This window comes from Labrus mixtus, chromosome 6, assembly GCF_963584025.1.
Source record: "Labrus mixtus chromosome 6, fLabMix1.1, whole genome shotgun sequence".
Lineage (NCBI taxonomy): Eukaryota > Metazoa > Chordata > Actinopteri > Labriformes > Labridae > Labrus > Labrus mixtus.
Genome location: NC_083617.1, coordinates 22,096,855 through 22,117,489, shown reverse-complemented (window position 1 = coordinate 22,117,489; position 20,635 = coordinate 22,096,855). Strand labels below are relative to the sequence as shown.

Here is a 20,635-nt window from a genome sequence, read left to right as displayed (position 1 = left end):
AACATTACTTACAAAAAGTAAGGAAAATGGGGCCCAATATATTTAATTTTCAAAACAATGTCTGTAGTGCAGTGTGTTTTCATCTGATTGTTGTTTTTCATTTGTTTACTTATTAAATGAAAATGAACTACACAGAAACACGTCAATTACTAAGGGTTGTTTCGTTTACATTTGTTGACTCATTACAAATGGATACATAAACACCAACACTTAATTGCCATAGAACACCCAAACAAAATCCTAGTACTTAATGTATTCTATGCATTAACTCCTGTGTTCAGCCACCATGTTGCTAATGCCGGGAGCGGCTGCAGCCTGGCTGAAAGGTGATCTTGTGCCATTCAGAAAATGAACAGGTGAACAAACTAATTTTCTTCTCTGACCATGGAAAAAAAGGGCAGCAGTCCCTTTGTTTGGTTTCTAAAGATGTATTGGCCCTCATGCAGCATGTAGCTAGAGAGCTTTTTGTGTGCTGCACTCTTAAAAACCAGCCACTCTGCGCTCTCTGCTCATGCTCTCTCACGACAGTCTTTGATTTCTGTGACCAGAGTTTGATATCACTTTAACTGCTTTATGTGGCAGCTGGTTCAACCCCCCATTGACTTTGCCCACATACCCTCAGGCACACACTCACTCACACATACACACACTTACTGAGCCTCTCTTTTCCTCAGTGATATTTTAACAATGCCCCCTCCACCCCTCCTCTGGACACGGCGTGTATAGACTGTGTGCCAAGAGAAGGATTAGTGTTTTATATCACTTCTGACATTCTGTTGGATCCCCCTGTGGCTCCAGTTTCTGTGTCTAGATGTTGGATGTTTTCAGCACAACTTCCACGCTTGTTGCTGCCCTCGCCCTCTGGAGGGATGTTAGCATTGCTCTGTGGAAATTGCCTCTACAACACGTAAACCTGATCTCAGCCATTAACTTCTTACTGCTAAGCTCTCTGCACTGCAGCTCTGTCCAACAGCCTCCAACGACTAAAACATCCCAAACATTTGCCGGTGGTATTTATCTATTTATTAAAGTTATGTCATTTACCAATTATTAATTGCACATGAGTAATGATATGCTCACTAAGCAAGGTGCAGTGTCACTTTAAACCCTGAGCTCCCAATCTCCTCACAAATTCTCATCTGCACCTCCCTTTCTCTGTCTCCCTCCCTCCCTCCCTTCCTCCCTCCCTCCCTCACTCTGTCCTTCCGCTCCCCTCTCTTTCCCCCCTGTGCTTATTAGTTAATGAATTGCTGCTCCTGAGGGCGATGGGAAAGGAAAACAGGCTGGCTCCAGGCAGATAGCTGGTCAGCCGCTCGGGTTTCAAAAACACTGGCTCCTGTTGCTCTGACAGCCAATTTGTCCCAGCCTACCTCCAACAAAAGGCCACATCTGGTCATTAGATTCAAGGGTTGGAAGGACAATGTGGACAGGCTGTACTAGATTTGTCTAGTTGTGTTTAGTGTGAAGCTGTTGGAGATGTGTTATTGGTTGCTTAGTTCGCTAACAATCATCACCCCTACTACATAGATGTAATGGCTGATTAATCATACATCTCGGTTACCGCTGGAAAGGTTATGCATTCAGATTAGATTTTTGTTGTATTAGACACCACATTGATTTCAAAGTCCGGCCGAAATATGAAATGAAAAAGGAAATTCTAAATGTTTTAAACCTGTGCCCTTTTTTAATGACCTATTTGGGTGTCGAAATGACTCGTAGATAATTTTTTTTTTAGAGATTTCTTCAACGGATCACTTCAGTCAGTGGCAATGACCCAATCAAAATACTTTGATTAAAATTGCACATTCAATGTACTTTTCAATACAATGTATTGAAGTTCAACACGACCACATGACATGTGAAACAATATCAATAATCATGAATTAAAACCTCTCTGACATCATCCCCAAATCCTGAACATGCAAAGTTTATTAAAGACAAAATCATGGCAGAGCTCTTTAGTAGGAATGTTGAGCGGATAGTAGATGTAAGTGGCCAGTGAATGTATTCCATGATTATGTTTAGCTGGCTTTGATCTACATTTAAGAGTCTAAACTCAAAGACTCGTTCCTCCCTCGGTAACATTGCTTCTCTTCAGTTTCCTCGCCCATTGAAAACTCTCATGATCTCTCTTGTCTGTTTGCAGATGCTAACCATGAAGCGGCAGCAGAGGCCATTGAGAACATGGCAGATGCAGTCACACATGCTCGATTTGTGGGAACAGACCCTGCCAGCGATGAAGTCGTGCTTATGAAAATTCTACAGGTACAAAGTCTTGCACTTGTCTTTTTTTCAGTGATTTTGTGGCCTTTATTTGATAGGACAGGAAATGTTGGAAGGAGAGAGTAGGGGATGACATGAAGCAAAGCAAAGATTGGAATCGAACCCACAGCCGCTGCGATGAGGCTCTAGAGTAACAAGCCAGGCAGCACTAGTTGTGGTTGTTATACTCTGCAGCACAAGGCTTCACCAACTTGTGTTTTCCTGTACATAATAATAAACAAAGAATAAAATAAATACCTATAAAATACATTATTCAAGGAATTTTCTGTCAAAAAAGAAATGAATATCTGAAATATTGACTAAATCACTTAATGCTTGTTAAAGGAACATGGTGCATGAAGCAGGTAGTCAGGTTAAAGGATGTTTTGATTCACGAGAGAATTCTATTTTCTATGTATTTTCCGTTAACTTGTCTGATTTATTTTTTGGATTAATTTAAGGGTTGTAGATTGGTTTTTCAAAACAGTCTTCTTGTACTATGTTCAGGTCCTAAGGACTCTACTGCTGACACCAGTCGGAGCCCATCTGACCAACGAATCTGTTTGTGAGATCATGCAGTCCTGCTTTAGGATCTGTTTTGAGATGCGCCTTAGTGGTAAGTCACAACAATCACTCATCAAACCCAGATTTTTGACAAGATTGTGATTGGCCCTATACTGACCAGGAGAAAAGACTATTGACTTATCAAATCTTTCAGATTAGATATTGATGGATGTAGCCGTATTCTCACTATTTGTGTGTCATGTTTCTCGATCTCTCTCAACTTGAAGTCATGAAGACTCTACTTTATATTGTCTCTTTGTCATGCAGCCTCTAACTCTGACTAAACTCTCTGCCTCTCTGTTTGGGTCTAATCTCTGACTTCTCTTCTGTGCTTGCAGAGCTCCTCAGGAAATCTGCTGAACATACACTTGTTGACATGGTGCAGCTACTGTTCTCCAGGTAAATAAATGGGACAGTGGTGAATGGAATATGGGGCAGCTTATAGCAGACATTTAGGCTTTTTAAGGACCTGTTTCTACCAAAACATCTTTTTTAATATGCAATCCTTATCGCTTGCCAAATAGTTTGTCCTGTGCCACTGTACACTGCATAAAGAGAGGATACACAAGGCAAAAGTGTATATTCTCGCTGAGCATTACCATTTGTTTTTTTTATCTAGTGAAAAATGTCACAGTGACTTTTTCTCAGTTTTCAAATTCCACTAGAGGAGGGCTGAGATAAAAACCTCTATTGTCAAATCCTGGATGTACAAGTATTTAAAAAAAAAAAACTGCAGTGGGAGAGAAATGAGTGCACGCCCCTCGTTTGTCCACTTCTACATGTGTCAGTACTCCCACTCAACCAGTCAAACATTTGCTGAACGCTTTCTGTGCAAAACATTTATACTTTTGCTTATATTCCATATTATTTTAACCCAGGTTATCACGGTACCAAAATCTTAGACTTCAATGCAATATCAGTAAAAATCAATAATTCATAAATATTGGGTGCTTTCTTGTTTTTAATCACCATATTTTTGCAGGCAGACTCCTCAGCACTCAACACTGTCTAAAATGCACAAATAAATGGGAACAAATAGGTAATCAGACATTGCTAATGTACTTGTGCAATTTAGACAGCGTCACATCCTCTGATCTCTGTGTGTTTATAAGAAATACAATATCACTTCTGCATCTTTATGAAATGACAAGACATCTATTTTTTTCTTTCTGTACTCTTTGATACTATAGGTCATTAAAATAACAGGGATTGTATCGTTTTAAAAGATGCAATATCAAAAAGTAACCAAGTATCGGAAATTATGACAACCTTCACTGTACCTAGACACAGGTGAAGCTTTCAAGTATTTCTGAACTCCCAACTTGAGCAATATCCAAAGTGCCAGGTAATGTATTGGTACATGTTATAACATAATGTTAATGAACACTTTATTCAAGTCAAACATTTAGTCCAACACTTGTAGGATAGTATGGAAGCTGCTTTAAAGTGAATTTTCCAACACAAAAATCTCAGGTCGTCTACCTGCAGATGAAGAGCAGAACAGACTGCCCCTGCACTCCTCCATTACCTCTGGATTAGAGATTTGTGGTTATCTGCATATATCGGTCTCTCAGGCCTCATTATTCACATCGAAGCTCATGAATTTCATTTGGTACTGTGCAAAGGGTCAATGGGCCACTGATTCACTAATGCCATAACATGATTTCCCCTTTGGCATTTAGCATAAGAGCCTCTCTCTACCCATCACCCCATACACACGCATATGTATGTACGCACATACACACACGCAAACCAACCTGTGCAGATGCATCAGAGTGCCAGTCACATTCAGTCACAGACAAGCGGATGAGCCAATTGAGCTTCACACCGCGTGATCTGCATATAGATGAAGCTGGTCTCTTCTCCAACGGCAAAGCTGCCAGCCCCATAAATACTAAGAAGCATACCCACACACACACACACACACACGTGCACACACACGCTTTGCCAGCAATCCCAGACAGAAGCAATCAAGAAAATCAGCCACAAAAAAAGAGCTCTCAGCTCATCTGCATGTAAAGGAGCTCACCTGCAGAACAAACAGAGCTTAAATACAGTTGTGTTTTTTTCCACCTCCCCTCTGAAGGCGTGTGTGTCTCCACTGAGACGATTTGATGCAGGATTGATCACAAAGTGAGGGTTATTGTCCCTCCAGATATGTCCAGTGTTGGTTTTTGCCAAGCTTGTCGCCATTCACTGATGCTCCCTCCAATCATTCTTGGCCTGTTTTTGTTTACTGGCAGGACTCTTACATGGCACCTTGTTATCATATCCTTTAACAAGAAAAGCGCGGCAGCCACAGTCGTAAACAGAGACATTCCTGCACATGAACATGAGATACAAATTTATTGAGGGCATTTTACTACTTCCTTCTGATACCGCTCACACTCTTACACACACACCACACATCACACATCTCATTTTGCTCCAGTTCAACCCCAGCCCCCCACTTGTCCACAGACTCAGGATAATAGAGATGTGAAAGGGTCTGGGCTGCACGCCCCCCCCTCCACCATCCACCAGAGAATAATGAGCAGCAGCTCTCCTCAGCTCCTCAGAAGGAGTCTTAGATTGCCTGCTGAAAGTATTAGGCATGTTAATCTGTTGGACCCACAGATCATCCAATAATCAGGCTCACAAGACAACACTCTATTAACGCTGATTTAATGTCAGGAGGGGGGCTGCAGGCTCCTTTTTTTTTTTGTTTGTCTGTGTGTATGTGTGCATGACTGCTGGTGACATCTCATTTTCCAGCCAAGCCTAAGAGTCCACATCAGCATACACACCAACACACACACTAACGTACTCTTTGTGTACTGCCTTGAGAACAGCAGCCAGCATTGCTCATTAAACGCTTAAAAAGTTCATTGGCTCAGGTTTTAAAAGTTCAATTTCCTCCCCCTGATATTGCCTCTCAAGCAGCTTAAGACACATTCTAAATTCCTTTTTTTAATAATTTGTAATCCCTGTATTTCAAATAGCTAATCAAACTTTCAGCGAGTAGGGAGACAGACAATAAACAGGTTTGAAAGTCAATCCAAAGATGCAAATAACTAGAAATAGTTTAATTAAGAACTAAAACAACCGTCAAATTATTAAATCAGTAAATCTTCAACAACCAGTTTGATGGTTGTTGGTCAATAGCTTTTGATAGTTAATTGAATGTCTTCGGCTATTGGACTGTTAAACAGCTGAACATTGGACTCATGAAAAGTTGTCAACAACTCAGGTTTATTGGAGGGATACAAGCTTTGTATCATTAGAAACCTGGTAGTATTTTTGAATGGTCGTGCATCCCGCCCTCATTTTACCCTGAGACGGGAAATCTTTGTATTTCTTGTCTGCAAAAGGAGCCTCCGATGACACAGAAATCGTAATTTTGCGCCATCGGCGGCTGCTGTGGCTAGCGGGGGTGAAACTACATCGCTAGTTCCTCATATTTTGATGTTTTGTCATTTGATGCTGATTGTCTAAACACAACACTAGGTCATTCTATACTCAGGTAAGTGTTGCTGTAAACAAAGGCTCATAGGTTGTCTACTTCAAGAGGAAAATGTGTCATTTATAAAAAGAAGATCTCAACACTGACAGAGCAGACTATATTACATGATGCATGCAGCATAAGGATTAACTGGGTTTAACATCACAGCCATATGAAGAGGTGTGGCAGGCAGATGGAAGTAGAAGAGTGGCACCATGTTTTACTCAGATAGAAACCAATGAGAGAGATGGTTTGTGCCTTGCGATGGTTTGTGATAAAATCACTTAAAAAAAAAGTGAATAACAGATTGAGTGTGCACCTTTTCTGGAAGGTTTAATTTAAATATAATAACCCCAGTTAGGTGTTGGCAAGAACCTGTGGACTACCTCTGCTTTTTGTCTTGCTAGTTTGTGTACATTGCACACAAATCTGAATTTCTCCTCTAACAGGGGAAATTGTCATTGAAAGTGTTGTGTTGAATGGTGCTGGTGGCGCAGTGGTTAGTGCGCACGGTACGGAAGCAGTCCTCAAATGCGGGCGGCCCGGGTTCAAATCTGACCTGTGGCTCCTTTCCCGCATGTCACATCATACTCTCTCTCTCGCCTTGATTTCTGGCTCTATCAACTGTCTTGTCTCTCTTATAAAGGCACAAAAAGACGAAAAGAAATCTTTAAAAAAAAAAAAAAAAAGGTGTCATGTTGCCAACATTGTTTGGACAGTTGTTAAAACTTGGCACTACTTTATACCTTTTTTTTAGTTACATGTATACAGTTCCCACTGTTCCTATGAGTATGATGCCTCTGCAATGAACAACTGAGGGTTCTGTTTATGTCAGAAAATATATTTTTAAAGCCTCATTAATACATATAACTGTGTTTTTTCTTCTTCCAGACTACCACAGTTCAAAGAGGAGGCCAAGAGTTATGTGGGTGCCAACATGAAGAAGGTAACAGAAGTGACATGTTGAATGTGTATTTGATCGGCTCACTTTTTGTCCATTCTCACAGTCTTGTTTATTTTCTCATCGTCATTGTGCTGTTTTTTTTTTGTTTCTCTCTGAATGTTCTATTGATAGCTCTGAATCACAGTAAATGACAAAACATAACTTAACCTTCTTAGAAGTGCCATCACAGCCACATTATCCCTCCATATTGTGATCAGTACAACTTGATTTACTTTACAGCACTTTAGGAAAAACTACCTTGACTTATTAAGCTGTGTAATAAAAGGATTTAAAGTCTGAATCAACCTTTAACACACATATTTATGCTTTCCCTGCTGCTGTCACATGTTCAAATTATGAAGCTCCCTTATATCTCATCTCTGCCCTTTAATTTAGTTTAACTTTATCAAACTTTTAGATTTCAGTTGGAGTTGCCCATCTTTCTGTGTCTGCCTGTTTTGCTTCCCACAGACCTCATCCTGCATCCTGGACACTCAGGATCTTATTTTTGCAGAGCAGCGTAGAAACACAAGTCAGAGTGGCCTAGAGAGGGTACTTAACTGTGTGTGTGGTTTGCCTTCTGGCATAGTGCACTGACATAGGCAGGTTAAACATGGCTTATTGCTGGGAGTGCATGAGGTTGCATTGGGTTGCTATTGAACGTTGGTGATTTTCAAATCTTTCATGCATTTTTAAGTTATTAACAATCATCACTGAATTCATTCATTCAGAGAACAGTTACGTGTTGTTTCACAGTTTTTTTGTTGTTGCAAATACTAATATAAAGGACTTTAGTGTCAGCAGCAGCTTCCAGGATATTGTAAGCATGAAATGCTGCCATTTAAATGCATCTTAAGGGCAACTCATGTTAACATTTCTTGGAGCACTTTGATGACCCTTAGCAAATTTAAATGACTTTAACTTACTATAGCACACTTCAAACTTCCATAATGTGGGTTGAAAGACTTCAAAGATAATTGTCTGGTAAGTTTTAAATATCTGTCCAACAGAAGGCTGTTTAATGTGGATACAGAATGCGACTGATGTTGGACAATCTAACATTAAAGAGTTAGCCTTTAGACACATTAATGGTCTGGAACTAAACAGGAGCTGATAGTTGAAGCTTCCTGTTGATCAGCCTGTTTCGATTTCTCGAACTGACACAAATCTGACTTGGGTATGGACTTAAACTTAAAATTTCATGATAACTACATGTGTGTAGTTATAAATGCGTCTGTAAATATATTTGCTGATGCAGGAGTGGACACATCAGATTGAGTGTGTATGTGTGAAGTGGCTGTATTCTCTACATCAGTGGAGGAAAGTTAATGTGTTTCTGCCAAACCAACTTTTAAACCTACTGGTTAAAAACTGCTGTAATAAAGCATCACTCTTGTAGCATAGTTGTAGCTGTTGTCGCTGTTTGCATGCTCTGTCTGCCTGATCACTCACACATTAGCTCTCTGCTGGTTAGAGCCTGTAGTGGCTGTGTCTGTCCCCAAACCCTATGCTCTGTTTGGATCCCGTCTCCCCCTCCCATCATGCATCAATGTGTATACTCGAGTGTGTCTTGTGTTGGTCCCACTGCTGACATGTTACCCATCACTAATCACGGGCACATGCCCGCTCCCCTTCTCTTTGAGGCTTACAATATCTTGTGGAAAAACAAACGAGTGCAGGTAAGGAAGATAACTTTCAGTATTTAGGCTGGAGAACCTCTCTCCCTAACCCCTTGTCCCCCTGTCCATTTTCTAAGACCTCATTAACCTCCCACTTCTTTAGTCTGTGAATTTAACTAGAAGAGGAACTTAACTTGTGCTGTAATGAAGAAGTGAAATTCATGTATTAAAGATCAAACATCTGGTAGATGTTTCTTGACCTACGTTAAACCTAGTTCAGTATAACATGTCTGTGCTTGTGATTTCTCATATTGCATTTGAACGACTGTTTTTATGGGTTAATCCATTCATGCATACGTCTCATCTATCATGCCACCCATATGCTTTCTGAGCCGTTAGAGCATAGAGCATGTTTTTATGTATTCTTTTAAAGAAATGTTAGAGAAGATCACTATACAGGTAGACATTAGAAGAATGCCTGATACTAGAAAACAATATAAACAAGCCAAAAAAAGTGATCATGAGAGAGGGCCTTATAGAACCGTATAAAACAACGGGACACATCAAAGCAGAATAAGAGGAAGATTAATCTATAGTATTTGTAAGCATGTTCACACTGTGCTGTTGTTTTTCTTTTGTGCAATTATCTTTGGAATTCTCTGCTGGTTGATTCACAGCACAAGCTGTGTTCATTGGCTGTGATCAAATAGGATGTTATTTGTTGTAGCTCACTCTTTATCTCAGTTGTCTTTTTTATGTTCCTAATCCCCTTCTGGGTCTGATATGTTATACAAGATGACAATTGACGTTTCTTTCAATATATAAAAGCTTTATTTAAATACCTGCATTGTTGTTGCTTTAGTATGTTATTACAGTGTAATAAACTAGTCTTCAACCCTGATGATGTGATGTGGAGACACATCAGGCTTACAGTTCGGTCTTTGCTGTCGAGAAAAACCTTCACTAATGCTTCTTAGCATGGAGTGTCAAAGCCTCTCACCCTAGTGCTTACAAATTCTATCAGCTACATTTCTTATCTTCTGAGGACAACATTTGAATGTTTCTTTCCTAGCATAGCATCCTATCTGATCATGGCTTTTATCAATAAGTGATGATCCAGCAGTGAGGTTCTTTTCGAGTGTTACTCATTGATTCAATCTGTTTCCTCTAGTTGAAGATGCGTGCTGGTGGGATGAGTGAGTCATCCAAATGGAAAAAGCAGAAACGCTCACCAAGGCCACCTCGCCACATGGTCAGAAGTTCTTCCGGTCAGATGGACCCAGCGCAGTCCAGCACCCTCAGTAACAACAACATTTCAGGTAAAAGACACAAACTTCTAATAACCACACAGGCACCAATCATCCTCCCTCAGCTTTCAGGACTTTCTTAAACCTGTGATCACAACAAATACTGCAGTTGACTTTATTTGTCACATTATTGTCTGCAGGGTAAAAGGTAGAGGATTTATTAATTTGCAAATAGAAAAACCAGAAATCTGCAAGTTTGTACATTTGTGTCTGGCGAAGGGGCGGCTGTGGCTCAGTTGGTAGAGTCGGCCATCTTTCACCCGGAAGGTCGGGGGTTTGATTCCCAGCTCCTGCAGCCACATGTCCGATGTGTTGAGTTTGTATGAATGGATTAGTTAATACTGATGGACACTTAACGTGGCAACCTCTGCCATCAGTGTGTGAATGGGTAGGTGTGAAAGCGCTTTGAGTATTCAGAAGACTAGATAATAGCTATACAAGCTCCTGTCCGTTTACCATTTACCATCATGCATGTTACACCATTGTATGACCTGCTCTGTCCCCTTAAGGTGGCGTCCCCTTTATTGAGCCAGGCTTGTCCGCCTCTAGCCTGCCAGCTTCGGACAGTGCTGCTTCGTCCATTTCCAGCCCTACAACCACAGACAGCGGCCTGGACACCTGTTCCAAGGCCACCTCCAGAGAAGACTTGTCTGACTTAGAAAACTGTAGCTCAACTGTGACCACGCCTAGCGCTGCTTCTACACTAGCTGGAGTAGAGCTGGGCTCTCCAGATGCACAGGTATGACTGTTTCGAACGCCATCAAGCTGTCCAACAATATCCTGTTTAGCCATTATCAGTTATTACACCCACATACATTGTATGACTTGTGTCTACAGCTTTTTCATCCTTTAGCTGCCATAGTGTATTTTATTCTTGTTTATTCAAGCAGAATGATAATCTCTCTTTAGTGGACTAATGTGCGGCTTCAGCTTTCACAATTTCTGGTGATTAGTTTCATGTTTCAATTTGTGTCCAGTCTGAAGGCAGGCCGGTTGAGACAGCTCACTCAGCCTCAGTGGAGTCCATCCCAGAGGTTCTGGAGGACAAAGACTCCATCACAGAGCAGTCAGACAGCGCGTCTGTCCACGACATGGACTACGTCAACCCCAGAGGTGTCCGATTCACACAGTCCACACAAAGAGACGGTGAGGATGATGAGGGTTTTAAACCTTGTGCTAGTACATTGGCTTTCACTCTTTATACAAAGTAAAAGACTAACACTTCCCTTTGAGTATCAAGAATATGTAAATTAAAGTTGAGATTGAGTCTTTTATCTACACACTGTGGAAATCTTCTGTACTTGTCATATAAAGTCAGATCTGCAAATGAATAAAGTTTTTCCTTCACCTCCACCTCTCTCTAGGAGCTTCCATCGTTCCTTATGGCCTGCCATGTCTAAGGGAACTTTTTCGCTTCCTGATCTCCCTGACCAGCCCCCATGACCGCCACAACACTGACGCCATGATGCACATGGGCCTGCAGCTGCTGACCGTAGCACTTGAATCAGGACACCTTGCTAATTACCAGTCTTTACTGGGACTGGTGAAAGATGAGCTCTGCAGACATCTCTTCCAGGTAAAGAAGAATGTTGAAATGTATACTCATATTTCTGTGTTTGTCATTGAATTCATATTGGTGTGATTGGATTTGACCATGAAAGTGACAAATCATTTGGTCGGTGTAATGTCCAGGGAGGATGAGAAATCTCTCCTACTTTGAAGCTCGCTTTATTTTCTTTAGTAAGAGATATGTTGACGCTGAATCTTTCCTGAATCATTTCTTATAGCACAACACAGTAGCAGTGTTTTTACCATCACTCTTACCTTCAAAATGAAAGTAGTAAACACATTTAACTACAGTAAAATGTGAGCTTGCATGAAGAAAACAAAAAGGACAGTGTTGATTTTCTGTATTGATAATTTAGTGTTTATTTTCTGATTCTTTTTTTTTAAGTTGCTGAGTGTGGACCGTATGAACCTGTATGCTGCCTCCATACGAGTTTGCTTCTTGCTTTTTGAAAGTATGAGATTACATCTAAAGTTTCAGCTCGAGGTGAGAATATAACCAGTGTATCCTTTTACCTGTTTGATAAGCATCAAATGATCTTTAGGTTCTATCAAATGACCATGAGCCTAAAGCAGAGTCTAAAGTGACACATTTGAAATCCAGCTATTTGGTGAAACTAAAGTGGACTTGTAATCATAACCCTGGCAGATGTACCTGAAGAAACTGATGGACATCATCACCTCAGAGAACATTAAGATGCCCTATGAGATGAAGGAGATGGCTCTGGAGGCTCTGGTCCAGCTGTGGAGGATCCCCAGCTTCGTCACTGAGCTCTACATCAACTATGACTGTGACTTTTACTGCTCCAATATGTTTGAGGATCTCACCAAGCTGCTGTCCAAGGTAAGGAGCCCCCTTAAAAGATCACTATAAGCTTAACGATGAAGATTGTATTTAAAAAATCTATATATGAATTATTTTTTGTGCAAATGCAGTGGAATGTTCATTAATAATCATTATTATACTTAAAGTAATTAACGGTTTCCATCACAATTGAGAAGGATAAAATCACATTTTTGATTATGAGTGGATTCACATTTTTACTTTCTACATTATCTATTGTCTACTGAAGGTTCTGCTCTTTATCACTGATTTGATAAATCATGAATCAGTCCCGAGATATCTTCCTTCTATGGTCTAGTAGTTATGACGCGCGGCCCATGTACACAGGCTATAGTCCTTGTGGGTTTTAATTCATTTCAATCTGATAATGGCAAAAATACCCCAAAATAATAACCAAACTCTTCTTCTTCTACACTTATAGTATACTCACAAATCAGGAAGTGTATTGGCAATGTAAGGTGATTTCAAGATTCACAATAGCATCAATAAAATTCATCTAATTGTATTTTTTTGATTTCTTTGATCAATATGACCTTGATACAGATACTGAATCTGTGTGATGATAGACACAGCAGAAATCCTTTCTGTGTTTTTTTATAATCTGGGATACGCCTCTAAAGATGTTTTTATATCAAACAACAAATCCAGTATTTTGTAAAACGGTTTCCCTCTCTCCTTACAGAATGCTTTTCCAGTGTCAGGACAGCTCTACACCACACACCTCCTTTCACTGGAGGCTCTGCTCACCGTCATTGACAGCACTGAAGCCCACTGCCAGGCCAAGGTTGTCAACAACACAGCTCAACAGGACCAGTCAGAAAGCATGCTGGCAGAAGGAGAAGGTTCAACCAAAAACGGAACAGACACTTCAAATGGTAAAAGCATCCACCGACACAAACACTGACTTTAAGGAATGTTTTGACTACACTCTAAAGCACCTCCTTATTATTTATTCATGTAAGTATTTTATTTATTTGATTTTAACCCCGACCCGGTTTCTCTCGTCTCTGCAGATCTTAATAGAGTGAGCAGCACCAATGGTCTTCCACCATCTAAGACTGCAGCAGTGTGTCCACCAACCAGTGGACATCTGATGGCAGAGAAGATGAGACTGGGAAGACAGGATCAAGGAGACAATGAAACTGGTGAGCCTTCTAGCTTCGGCTTTGAAGTTTTACTTTACATCAAAGCATTATGATGGAGACAGTCAGCTGAAAAATACATTTTTTGTTTTCATCCAGCTGAGAAGAGAGCCCCGAAAAAGCCTCATCGTTTTTCATCATGCTCACCCGATTCCCAGGAATTGCTGGACATTAGAACAAAGAAAAAGGTGAGAGGTGTTTGTTGCTTTTATGTTTATTTTAAAAGTAAACATCAACAACTAATGCTAAAAGAATGTGCAACCACAACTCACTTTCTCCATGTGTTCAGCTGCTGATCACAGGCACAGAGCAGTTTAACCAGAAGCCAAAGAAGGGGATCCAGTTCCTGCAGGAGAAAGGCCTCCTCAATGACCCTCTTGACAACAACCAGGTGGCCCAATGGCTCAGAGAAAACCCCCGACTGGACAAAAAGATGATCGGGGAGTACGTCAGCGATCGCAAGAACATGGAGCTCCTGGACAGCTTTGTAAAGTATGATGAAATTCCAGCCCATAATTGTTGACCATTGAAATGTTTTTTTTGTTTCATTTCATTTTTTAGTACCTGGATTTTAAGCTTACTGGAAAGATGAAGATGTGGCTATAATGTGAATCTGTTATTTGCAGCACATTCACCTTCCAGGGGCTTCGTATTGATGAGGCCCTGCGGCTCTACCTGGAGGCCTTCAGACTCCCTGGAGAGGCTCCTGTCATCCAGAGACTCCTGGAAACCTTCACTGACAACTGGCATGTAAGGCACTTCTCCTTCACTTCTGAAAAATCAAGACACAATTGTGTGTATCACCAGCAGTGAGGCTGTCAGATGAATACATAGTTCTGATCTGTGTGCCTCACTATTATACTTTGGACTGAAGTCTAACTTAGATAACATATTAAGATAACTTACAACTGGACTCTAAAGTGTTAACTTTTCAGATTCATCTTTGGACTAAAAAGTTGTGAAACTGAATACTATGGATGTAAACTGACTACTTAGAATCTTACCAGCAGCATGAGCAGAATAACCCGTACCCAATCAGGATAAAGAGATTATTTTTTAACAAGAGATAAACCATCTGCAAATGCCATTTTATATTCCAGATTTAAACCCTGCTTTTACTTCTAGATCAATTACTGCAGACCTCACTTCGACTTTTCATATGAAATGACCAAACCTAATATTGTGCCAATATTCTCATGTTTTTATGGCATAAGATTTACTTTCACTCATTTAATTTCAGCAGCCTCATGTATTAACTATTGATGATATGAGGATTATGGCTTTATGGCTGACGCTAACATCTAAGATCTGGGCACTCTTCAGCAGAGTTTGCCAACTTGAAACCAACGTCTCCTCAAATCCATGTCTGACCTGTTTCCATCACTGATGGTTGGTAGGCATGAAAGAAAGCCTGACTTTGTAACTCTGCCTTATTCAGTTTTTTACTTGTTAAAGACTCAAAAACACAAAGAGCTGTATGTGACTCATGTTGGCTTGAAAACTGACTTGTCTTTTTACTTACCTTACTTTAACATCACATACTTTGACTGACTAGTGGCTTACAAAACACCTTCTTTGTTCCACATCTGTAAATGTATGATTTACTTTCTGCTGTCTGCTCTACACACCATATCACCCATCTCCAAACAGCAAATCAAATCTAAAACACTGTTGCATGATTGCCCCTCAAGATTATTGTAGTAGGATGACATAAGTGTTAAAACAGACACACGCATGGATCCACAACGATGGACAAAGGACAAACTAGAGCGAGGGGACATTTGACTCCTCAAAATAGCAGGAGGAGCCATGTGGAAACTATTCCTAGTAATGTCCTTTTCTTAGACTGCGCTCATACATAGAAATAGAGGCCTTGAAAGAGCTGATGAGTAATTTTAGTCAGTGACACTGTAAATGAGTTTTCCACTCTATGGGAGCCACTGGAATATCAGCCGAACATGCAAGGTCAGATTGAGCTCTGATTCAAACAAGGATAGGCTGTTCTTATGTAATACAGAGTAATACAGTTCCCTGGTTTTGTGTTTGTTGGTTTGAAGCCTCAGATTATTCACTACTACTGAATGTAACATTTTGTGTACTGTATGTGTGTTTGCAGAAAGTGAACGGCTCTCCTTTCATGACCAACGATGCAGGATTTGCCTTGGCCTACGCTGTGATAATGCTGAACACTGACCAGCACAACCACAATGTTCGCAAGCAGAACATACCCATGACCATAGAGGTTAGTGGTGTCTCTGTTCATTTCTATTAAACTTTGTCATTGCATAAACCAGAATGAAGGCACAAAGATGTGTGGTATTGATCAGGCCTGGAGGGCCAGTGAAAATACACCACAAACATGCTTACTTAAGACCAATTCTCATCTTTGCTCTCTAAAAAATGTCATAGCCGAGTTTATCTAACCATAGAACACATACAAACTCACAGAACTCGTAGTTGTGGCAAGAAGTACCGGTAAACCCTAAATGTGTGAAACCTGATAAACTAAGTCATTTTGTGGAATTAAATAAAATCTCAAACTTCAAAAGAACCGGAAAAATACTTTTTTCTTCCTCACACAACCTTCATCACCCATCTTAGCATCCATGGCAGCCACTGTGGGAATCACTGCTTGTTGGCAATAGCCATCAGTCGTTGGTAGCCCATAAGGAATCTTATTATCGATGAAATATGTGTCAGCATGATGACCAGTTGATACATTGTATATATGGCTCTTGTTGATGGTATGCATCATGACGCTTTTGAGGTGGAGAGGTGCTAAACGGATTATTAGTCATGAATATGGATTGTAAAATGTGAAAGCAGTCATGGGTTATTGTTTGGCCTCGCTCCTTTCTTTGCTTTTTTCGCAGCTTAAATGTTAGAAAGAGTTTTAAATCATTTAATTTTTTAATTAAATTAAAACGTCACAAGAACTTATGTCACAAAATATCTCAGACAAAACATATAGGATCATGTATTTATGTTATTTTGGCCGAAATCACAAAGTAGATGAAACATCAAATGAACACAACTATAGGCTTTAAGAAATGTGTTTTAATAATCTAATAATAACTTTCTCTGGCTTGAGATAGAGGCAGGACCTAACTCATCTTTATCATCTGTTTACTGAAATAGTGCATCTTTGTGCAGCAGTACTGTTTTTTTTCTTTTTCTAAAATAGCTGCCTCAGATTAAACTATTGAATGATCAACTGATAAAAGAAATCTAAGTGTTCAGATTTTATTCTGAAAGGACAAAAAGAACCGATGAGTATTGAAGCATCTTGGATATGCCACCATTTGTGTCTGTCTGAATGTACTACATTCCTCTGATAGTGTTAGCATTTGCACTGGTGAGGCTTGGCGGCTCAGAAAACCCACAGCCAACAGCTGTAGCCAGTGGTGGTCCGTCTGAGAGGTGAACTCATCCTAAACAGGCGGCGAGGGTGTGTGTGTGTGTGTGCCTGTGTGTGTGTGTGTGTGTCTGCAGTCTTTGTCTCTGTTTTTTTTCTGCCATTGATTGACAGCTGATGAAGACTAAACAGGGTCTCTGGGGCAGCTTGTGGGTGGGCCACTCTCACTGACAACAATAGCAAGCTCTTGCTTTCGTTCTTTCTTTTTTTTCTCTCTCACTGTATTTTATGTACTCATAAATTGTAGAACAGATCGAGCATGCCGCATCATACAGCTGCTGTTTTATGTTGTTTTAAATATCCCTATACATTCTCCAAAGGTCACTTGCGGTGTAGTGAAGAAAGCTCGTTGACCTCAGGGCTCAGACAACAGGCAGAAGCTTCAACACAATAGTGCAGAGAGGACTAATAAAAGTGGCGCCTAGCACTTCAGTTACTTAGCAGCTTGCAATTTGTAGTATTCACCACAGCATGTGTTGGCAGTGTGGTTATTTTTGAAATGAGACAACTATGCCTAGTATCACAGTGTGTAAATGAGATCCTACTCTCAAGGATCTGACAACGACATGTATGTTTTCAGGGAGGTGCAGGTGAGGTCAGTGGGATTATGTCCATAAAACAAAGCAAGCTGTTGATTTGGAAGCTTGTTGTTGCCAGCTACTGCTCCCTCAGCCACTCTGTGATGCCAAGCAATAAACTATATTTATGTGTGAGCGTAAGAATGTGTAAGTCAAATAGATGTCTGATCCTGTACCCTCATGCTTTCTCGGGCTCTCTTGCTGCCGGTGTTTATTTTCTGTGTGTCCCTGCAGAGAAGCTCCTGTTTCCCCTCTTCGAACCTGCTAGTAGAACAAACCCTGCCACAAGACCAAGCCTTGAGGCTGTCAGTCATCGCAGTGTGGCTCTGTTTATTTACAGGAGGCTCTGGGCTCTAATCCCTGCTTTCTCTAATGCTGCAATTTAAGCATATTAAGTAACACATAACGAGTGTGTTTTAATTATTGGTCGGATGCTCGGTTAATGAAGTTGGTGTGTAAAGCTAAGCTACTGACTGGCATGTTAATGGTGTTCAAATAAAGTTTCTATGAGGAAACCAAATAGTTAAATTGTTCACAACTGATTGCACCTTTTTGTTTTTTCTTTAAACAGCAATTCAAGAAAAATCTGAAGGGAGTGAATGGAAACAAAGACTTTGACCAGGACATGTTGGAGGACATCTACGTTGCTATCAAGTAAGCTGTATACTGTAGGATTGACCTCATCCTCATTAACAACATCAACATCAGTATCTCTCACTCAACTAAAGAAAAATAACCTTTAAAATCGTAAACGAATATCTGACAGCCCTGCTTATTATTTTATAAGTTATTTGTCTATTCTATCAAAAAAAAGCTCTTTAACTGTTTCTCACCTGTTGGATAATTTTGTTTTTTCTATCCAACTGTCTAACAAACCCAAAGCTTTATTCTGGAGAAGCAGGAGCTGGAGAATGACAGGAAGACAAATCAATTTTCATTACTTTAAGATATATGTTGTTGATTTTTTTTTTTTTAATTGAATGAAATAGACATTTTCAATGATGAAGTGTACTCAGAAGACTTCCATTTGTGTAAATAATTGTTAAAAAATGTTCAACACTTTTCTAAAATGTGAACAGCATGGCTGCTCCTCGGTAGATCTCTGCCTCCTATACTACAGATAGTGCTGATGGTGGTGTAGACTGCAGAGTTAGGGCACGCTCTGCTGGACAATTAAATGATCACACTATTTCTAAACTGCTCAGTGTGTCCTGATGATTTTAAAGTTTTCATTTCTCTGCAAACAGATTATTTTTATCTTCATCTATTCATCCAATAGATTTTTCCAAACTCAAACTTCAGCAGATTTGACACCCTATCACTTATCCAATTTTTAAGTCTGCTTTTATTAAGGCATTTCAAGTTTGAGGATTTTCCCTTTTTTATTAATAAGATAAATGTCTTCAAGAAGTCGTGAAAAAAAGTTAATTTATTTTTACAGGTAACACTTAGGCATCATATCGTTAGTAATCCTTTCATAAGATTCCACAAAGGTTACCCTCTAGCCCTTTTCACTGCCTTCATTTCAAAGGTGACATGAGCGGTGGTGACACTGATGTTACAGCTGATCTGTTCTGTTTTTTTTTTTATCTGTAGGGGTGATGAGATTGTGATGCCAGATGAGCAGAGTGGGTTGGTGAAGGAGAACTACGTGTGGAGTGTGTTGCTACACCGTGGAGCCACATCTGAGGGTGTTTTCCTTCGCCAGCCACCTGGCAGCTATGACCATGACCTGTTCACCATGACCTGGGGTCCCACCATAGCTGCCCTCTCTTATGTCTTTGATAAGAGTATGGATGACACCATCCTCCAGAAGGCAATCACTGGCTTCAGGTACACAGTTTCAAGTACTCACCAGCTAAGGTGGTGGTAAAGGCGGATGCTTTGAATTAGTACATAAATGTACAGCAAAACAACAGACATCCAATATCTCTCAAATAAAGGCATAAAAGCTTAAAATCTTAAAAAAGAGTTTGCTGATTGGTCACTGAACAGGGCCTCAGAGTCTACAACAGTAGACACAAAGTTCATTACTAAAATCTTTAAGAATGCAATCTCTTACACGCTGAGATGTTTCAAGATATATACACTACATTCATTTATGTTTTCTTTTCTTTGCAGGAAATGTGCAATGATAGCAGCTCACTATGGCTTCAGTGATGTTTTTGACAATTTGATCATCTCCCTCTGCAAGTTTACCACTCTGAGCAGTGAGGTATGTGGTTACATTATAAATACAGATGAATGAATTTGTTCCATGTTATCTTTAGGATAACCACTTTTACTTAGAAGTCCCATGATACATCAGTTTGTTTGTTTCCATTGCAATTAAAAGTGTGAGACACACAGAGTTATTTATGGTATTTACAAAGAAGATGAAGAAGGAAAGGGTTAAAGTAACACAGCGGTACATAGTTGTTCAAAAGCAGCATGACTTCTATAAGGAGGATCTGTTGAATAAACTATAAATATGTTTTTAAATGGCAGGAAAACCCTTTTAAATTGAACTTAATTGATCACTAAGTCAATATTTTATCAAGTATTTCTCATAATTTAGGACGCTGGATAGCCTAGCGGTTATGATGCGCACCTCATGTGCAGAGGCAGAAGTCCTCGTCGCATCAGCCGTGGGTTCAAACCGGCCTTTCCTGTCATTCCTATCTAATAAGGCAAAATAACAAACAAGAAATCTAACTTTAAGCAAAAGTATTGCTCTTAATTTATTTTATTTAACAGCTTCATGATTTTTTTATTCAGTGGGTTATTAATAAAACACACTTACACCTTCTGTACATGAATGACAATAAGGTTATGTTGTATGTATACTGAATCATATCCTGCAAGTTAAACATACATAATCACAGATGTGGTTCTAAGAACAGTCAGAATCATATCAGTGATTATGTATGAGAAC

General features: G+C 39.9%; 1 protein-coding gene across 3 annotated transcripts in view; it reads left to right on the top strand.

Moving 5' to 3' along the window:
• The window catches only part of gbf1 (golgi brefeldin A resistant guanine nucleotide exchange factor 1), a 71,328-nt gene that overhangs the window by 35,914 nt on the left and 14,779 nt on the right, over window positions 1–20,635 (top strand). For all 3 annotated transcript variants that reach the window (XM_061040507.1, XM_061040508.1, XM_061040506.1), the window contains exons 5-23: window positions 2,147–2,265; window positions 2,770–2,878; window positions 3,165–3,225; window positions 7,199–7,253; window positions 10,041–10,188; window positions 10,686–10,915; window positions 11,154–11,322; window positions 11,541–11,752; window positions 12,131–12,229; window positions 12,392–12,586; window positions 13,269–13,461; window positions 13,600–13,731; window positions 13,828–13,916; window positions 14,018–14,220; window positions 14,355–14,478; window positions 15,845–15,970; window positions 18,293–18,375; window positions 19,318–19,554; window positions 19,843–19,936. In XM_061040507.1, coding sequence (XP_060896490.1) covers window positions 2,147–2,265; window positions 2,770–2,878; window positions 3,165–3,225; window positions 7,199–7,253; window positions 10,041–10,188; window positions 10,686–10,915; window positions 11,154–11,322; window positions 11,541–11,752; window positions 12,131–12,229; window positions 12,392–12,586; window positions 13,269–13,461; window positions 13,600–13,731; window positions 13,828–13,916; window positions 14,018–14,220; window positions 14,355–14,478; window positions 15,845–15,970; window positions 18,293–18,375; window positions 19,318–19,554; window positions 19,843–19,936 — 2,678 coding nt within the window. The remainder of the gene's footprint in view (window positions 1–2,146; window positions 2,266–2,769; window positions 2,879–3,164; window positions 3,226–7,198; window positions 7,254–10,040; window positions 10,189–10,685; window positions 10,916–11,153; window positions 11,323–11,540; window positions 11,753–12,130; window positions 12,230–12,391; window positions 12,587–13,268; window positions 13,462–13,599; window positions 13,732–13,827; window positions 13,917–14,017; window positions 14,221–14,354; window positions 14,479–15,844; window positions 15,971–18,292; window positions 18,376–19,317; window positions 19,555–19,842; window positions 19,937–20,635) is intronic.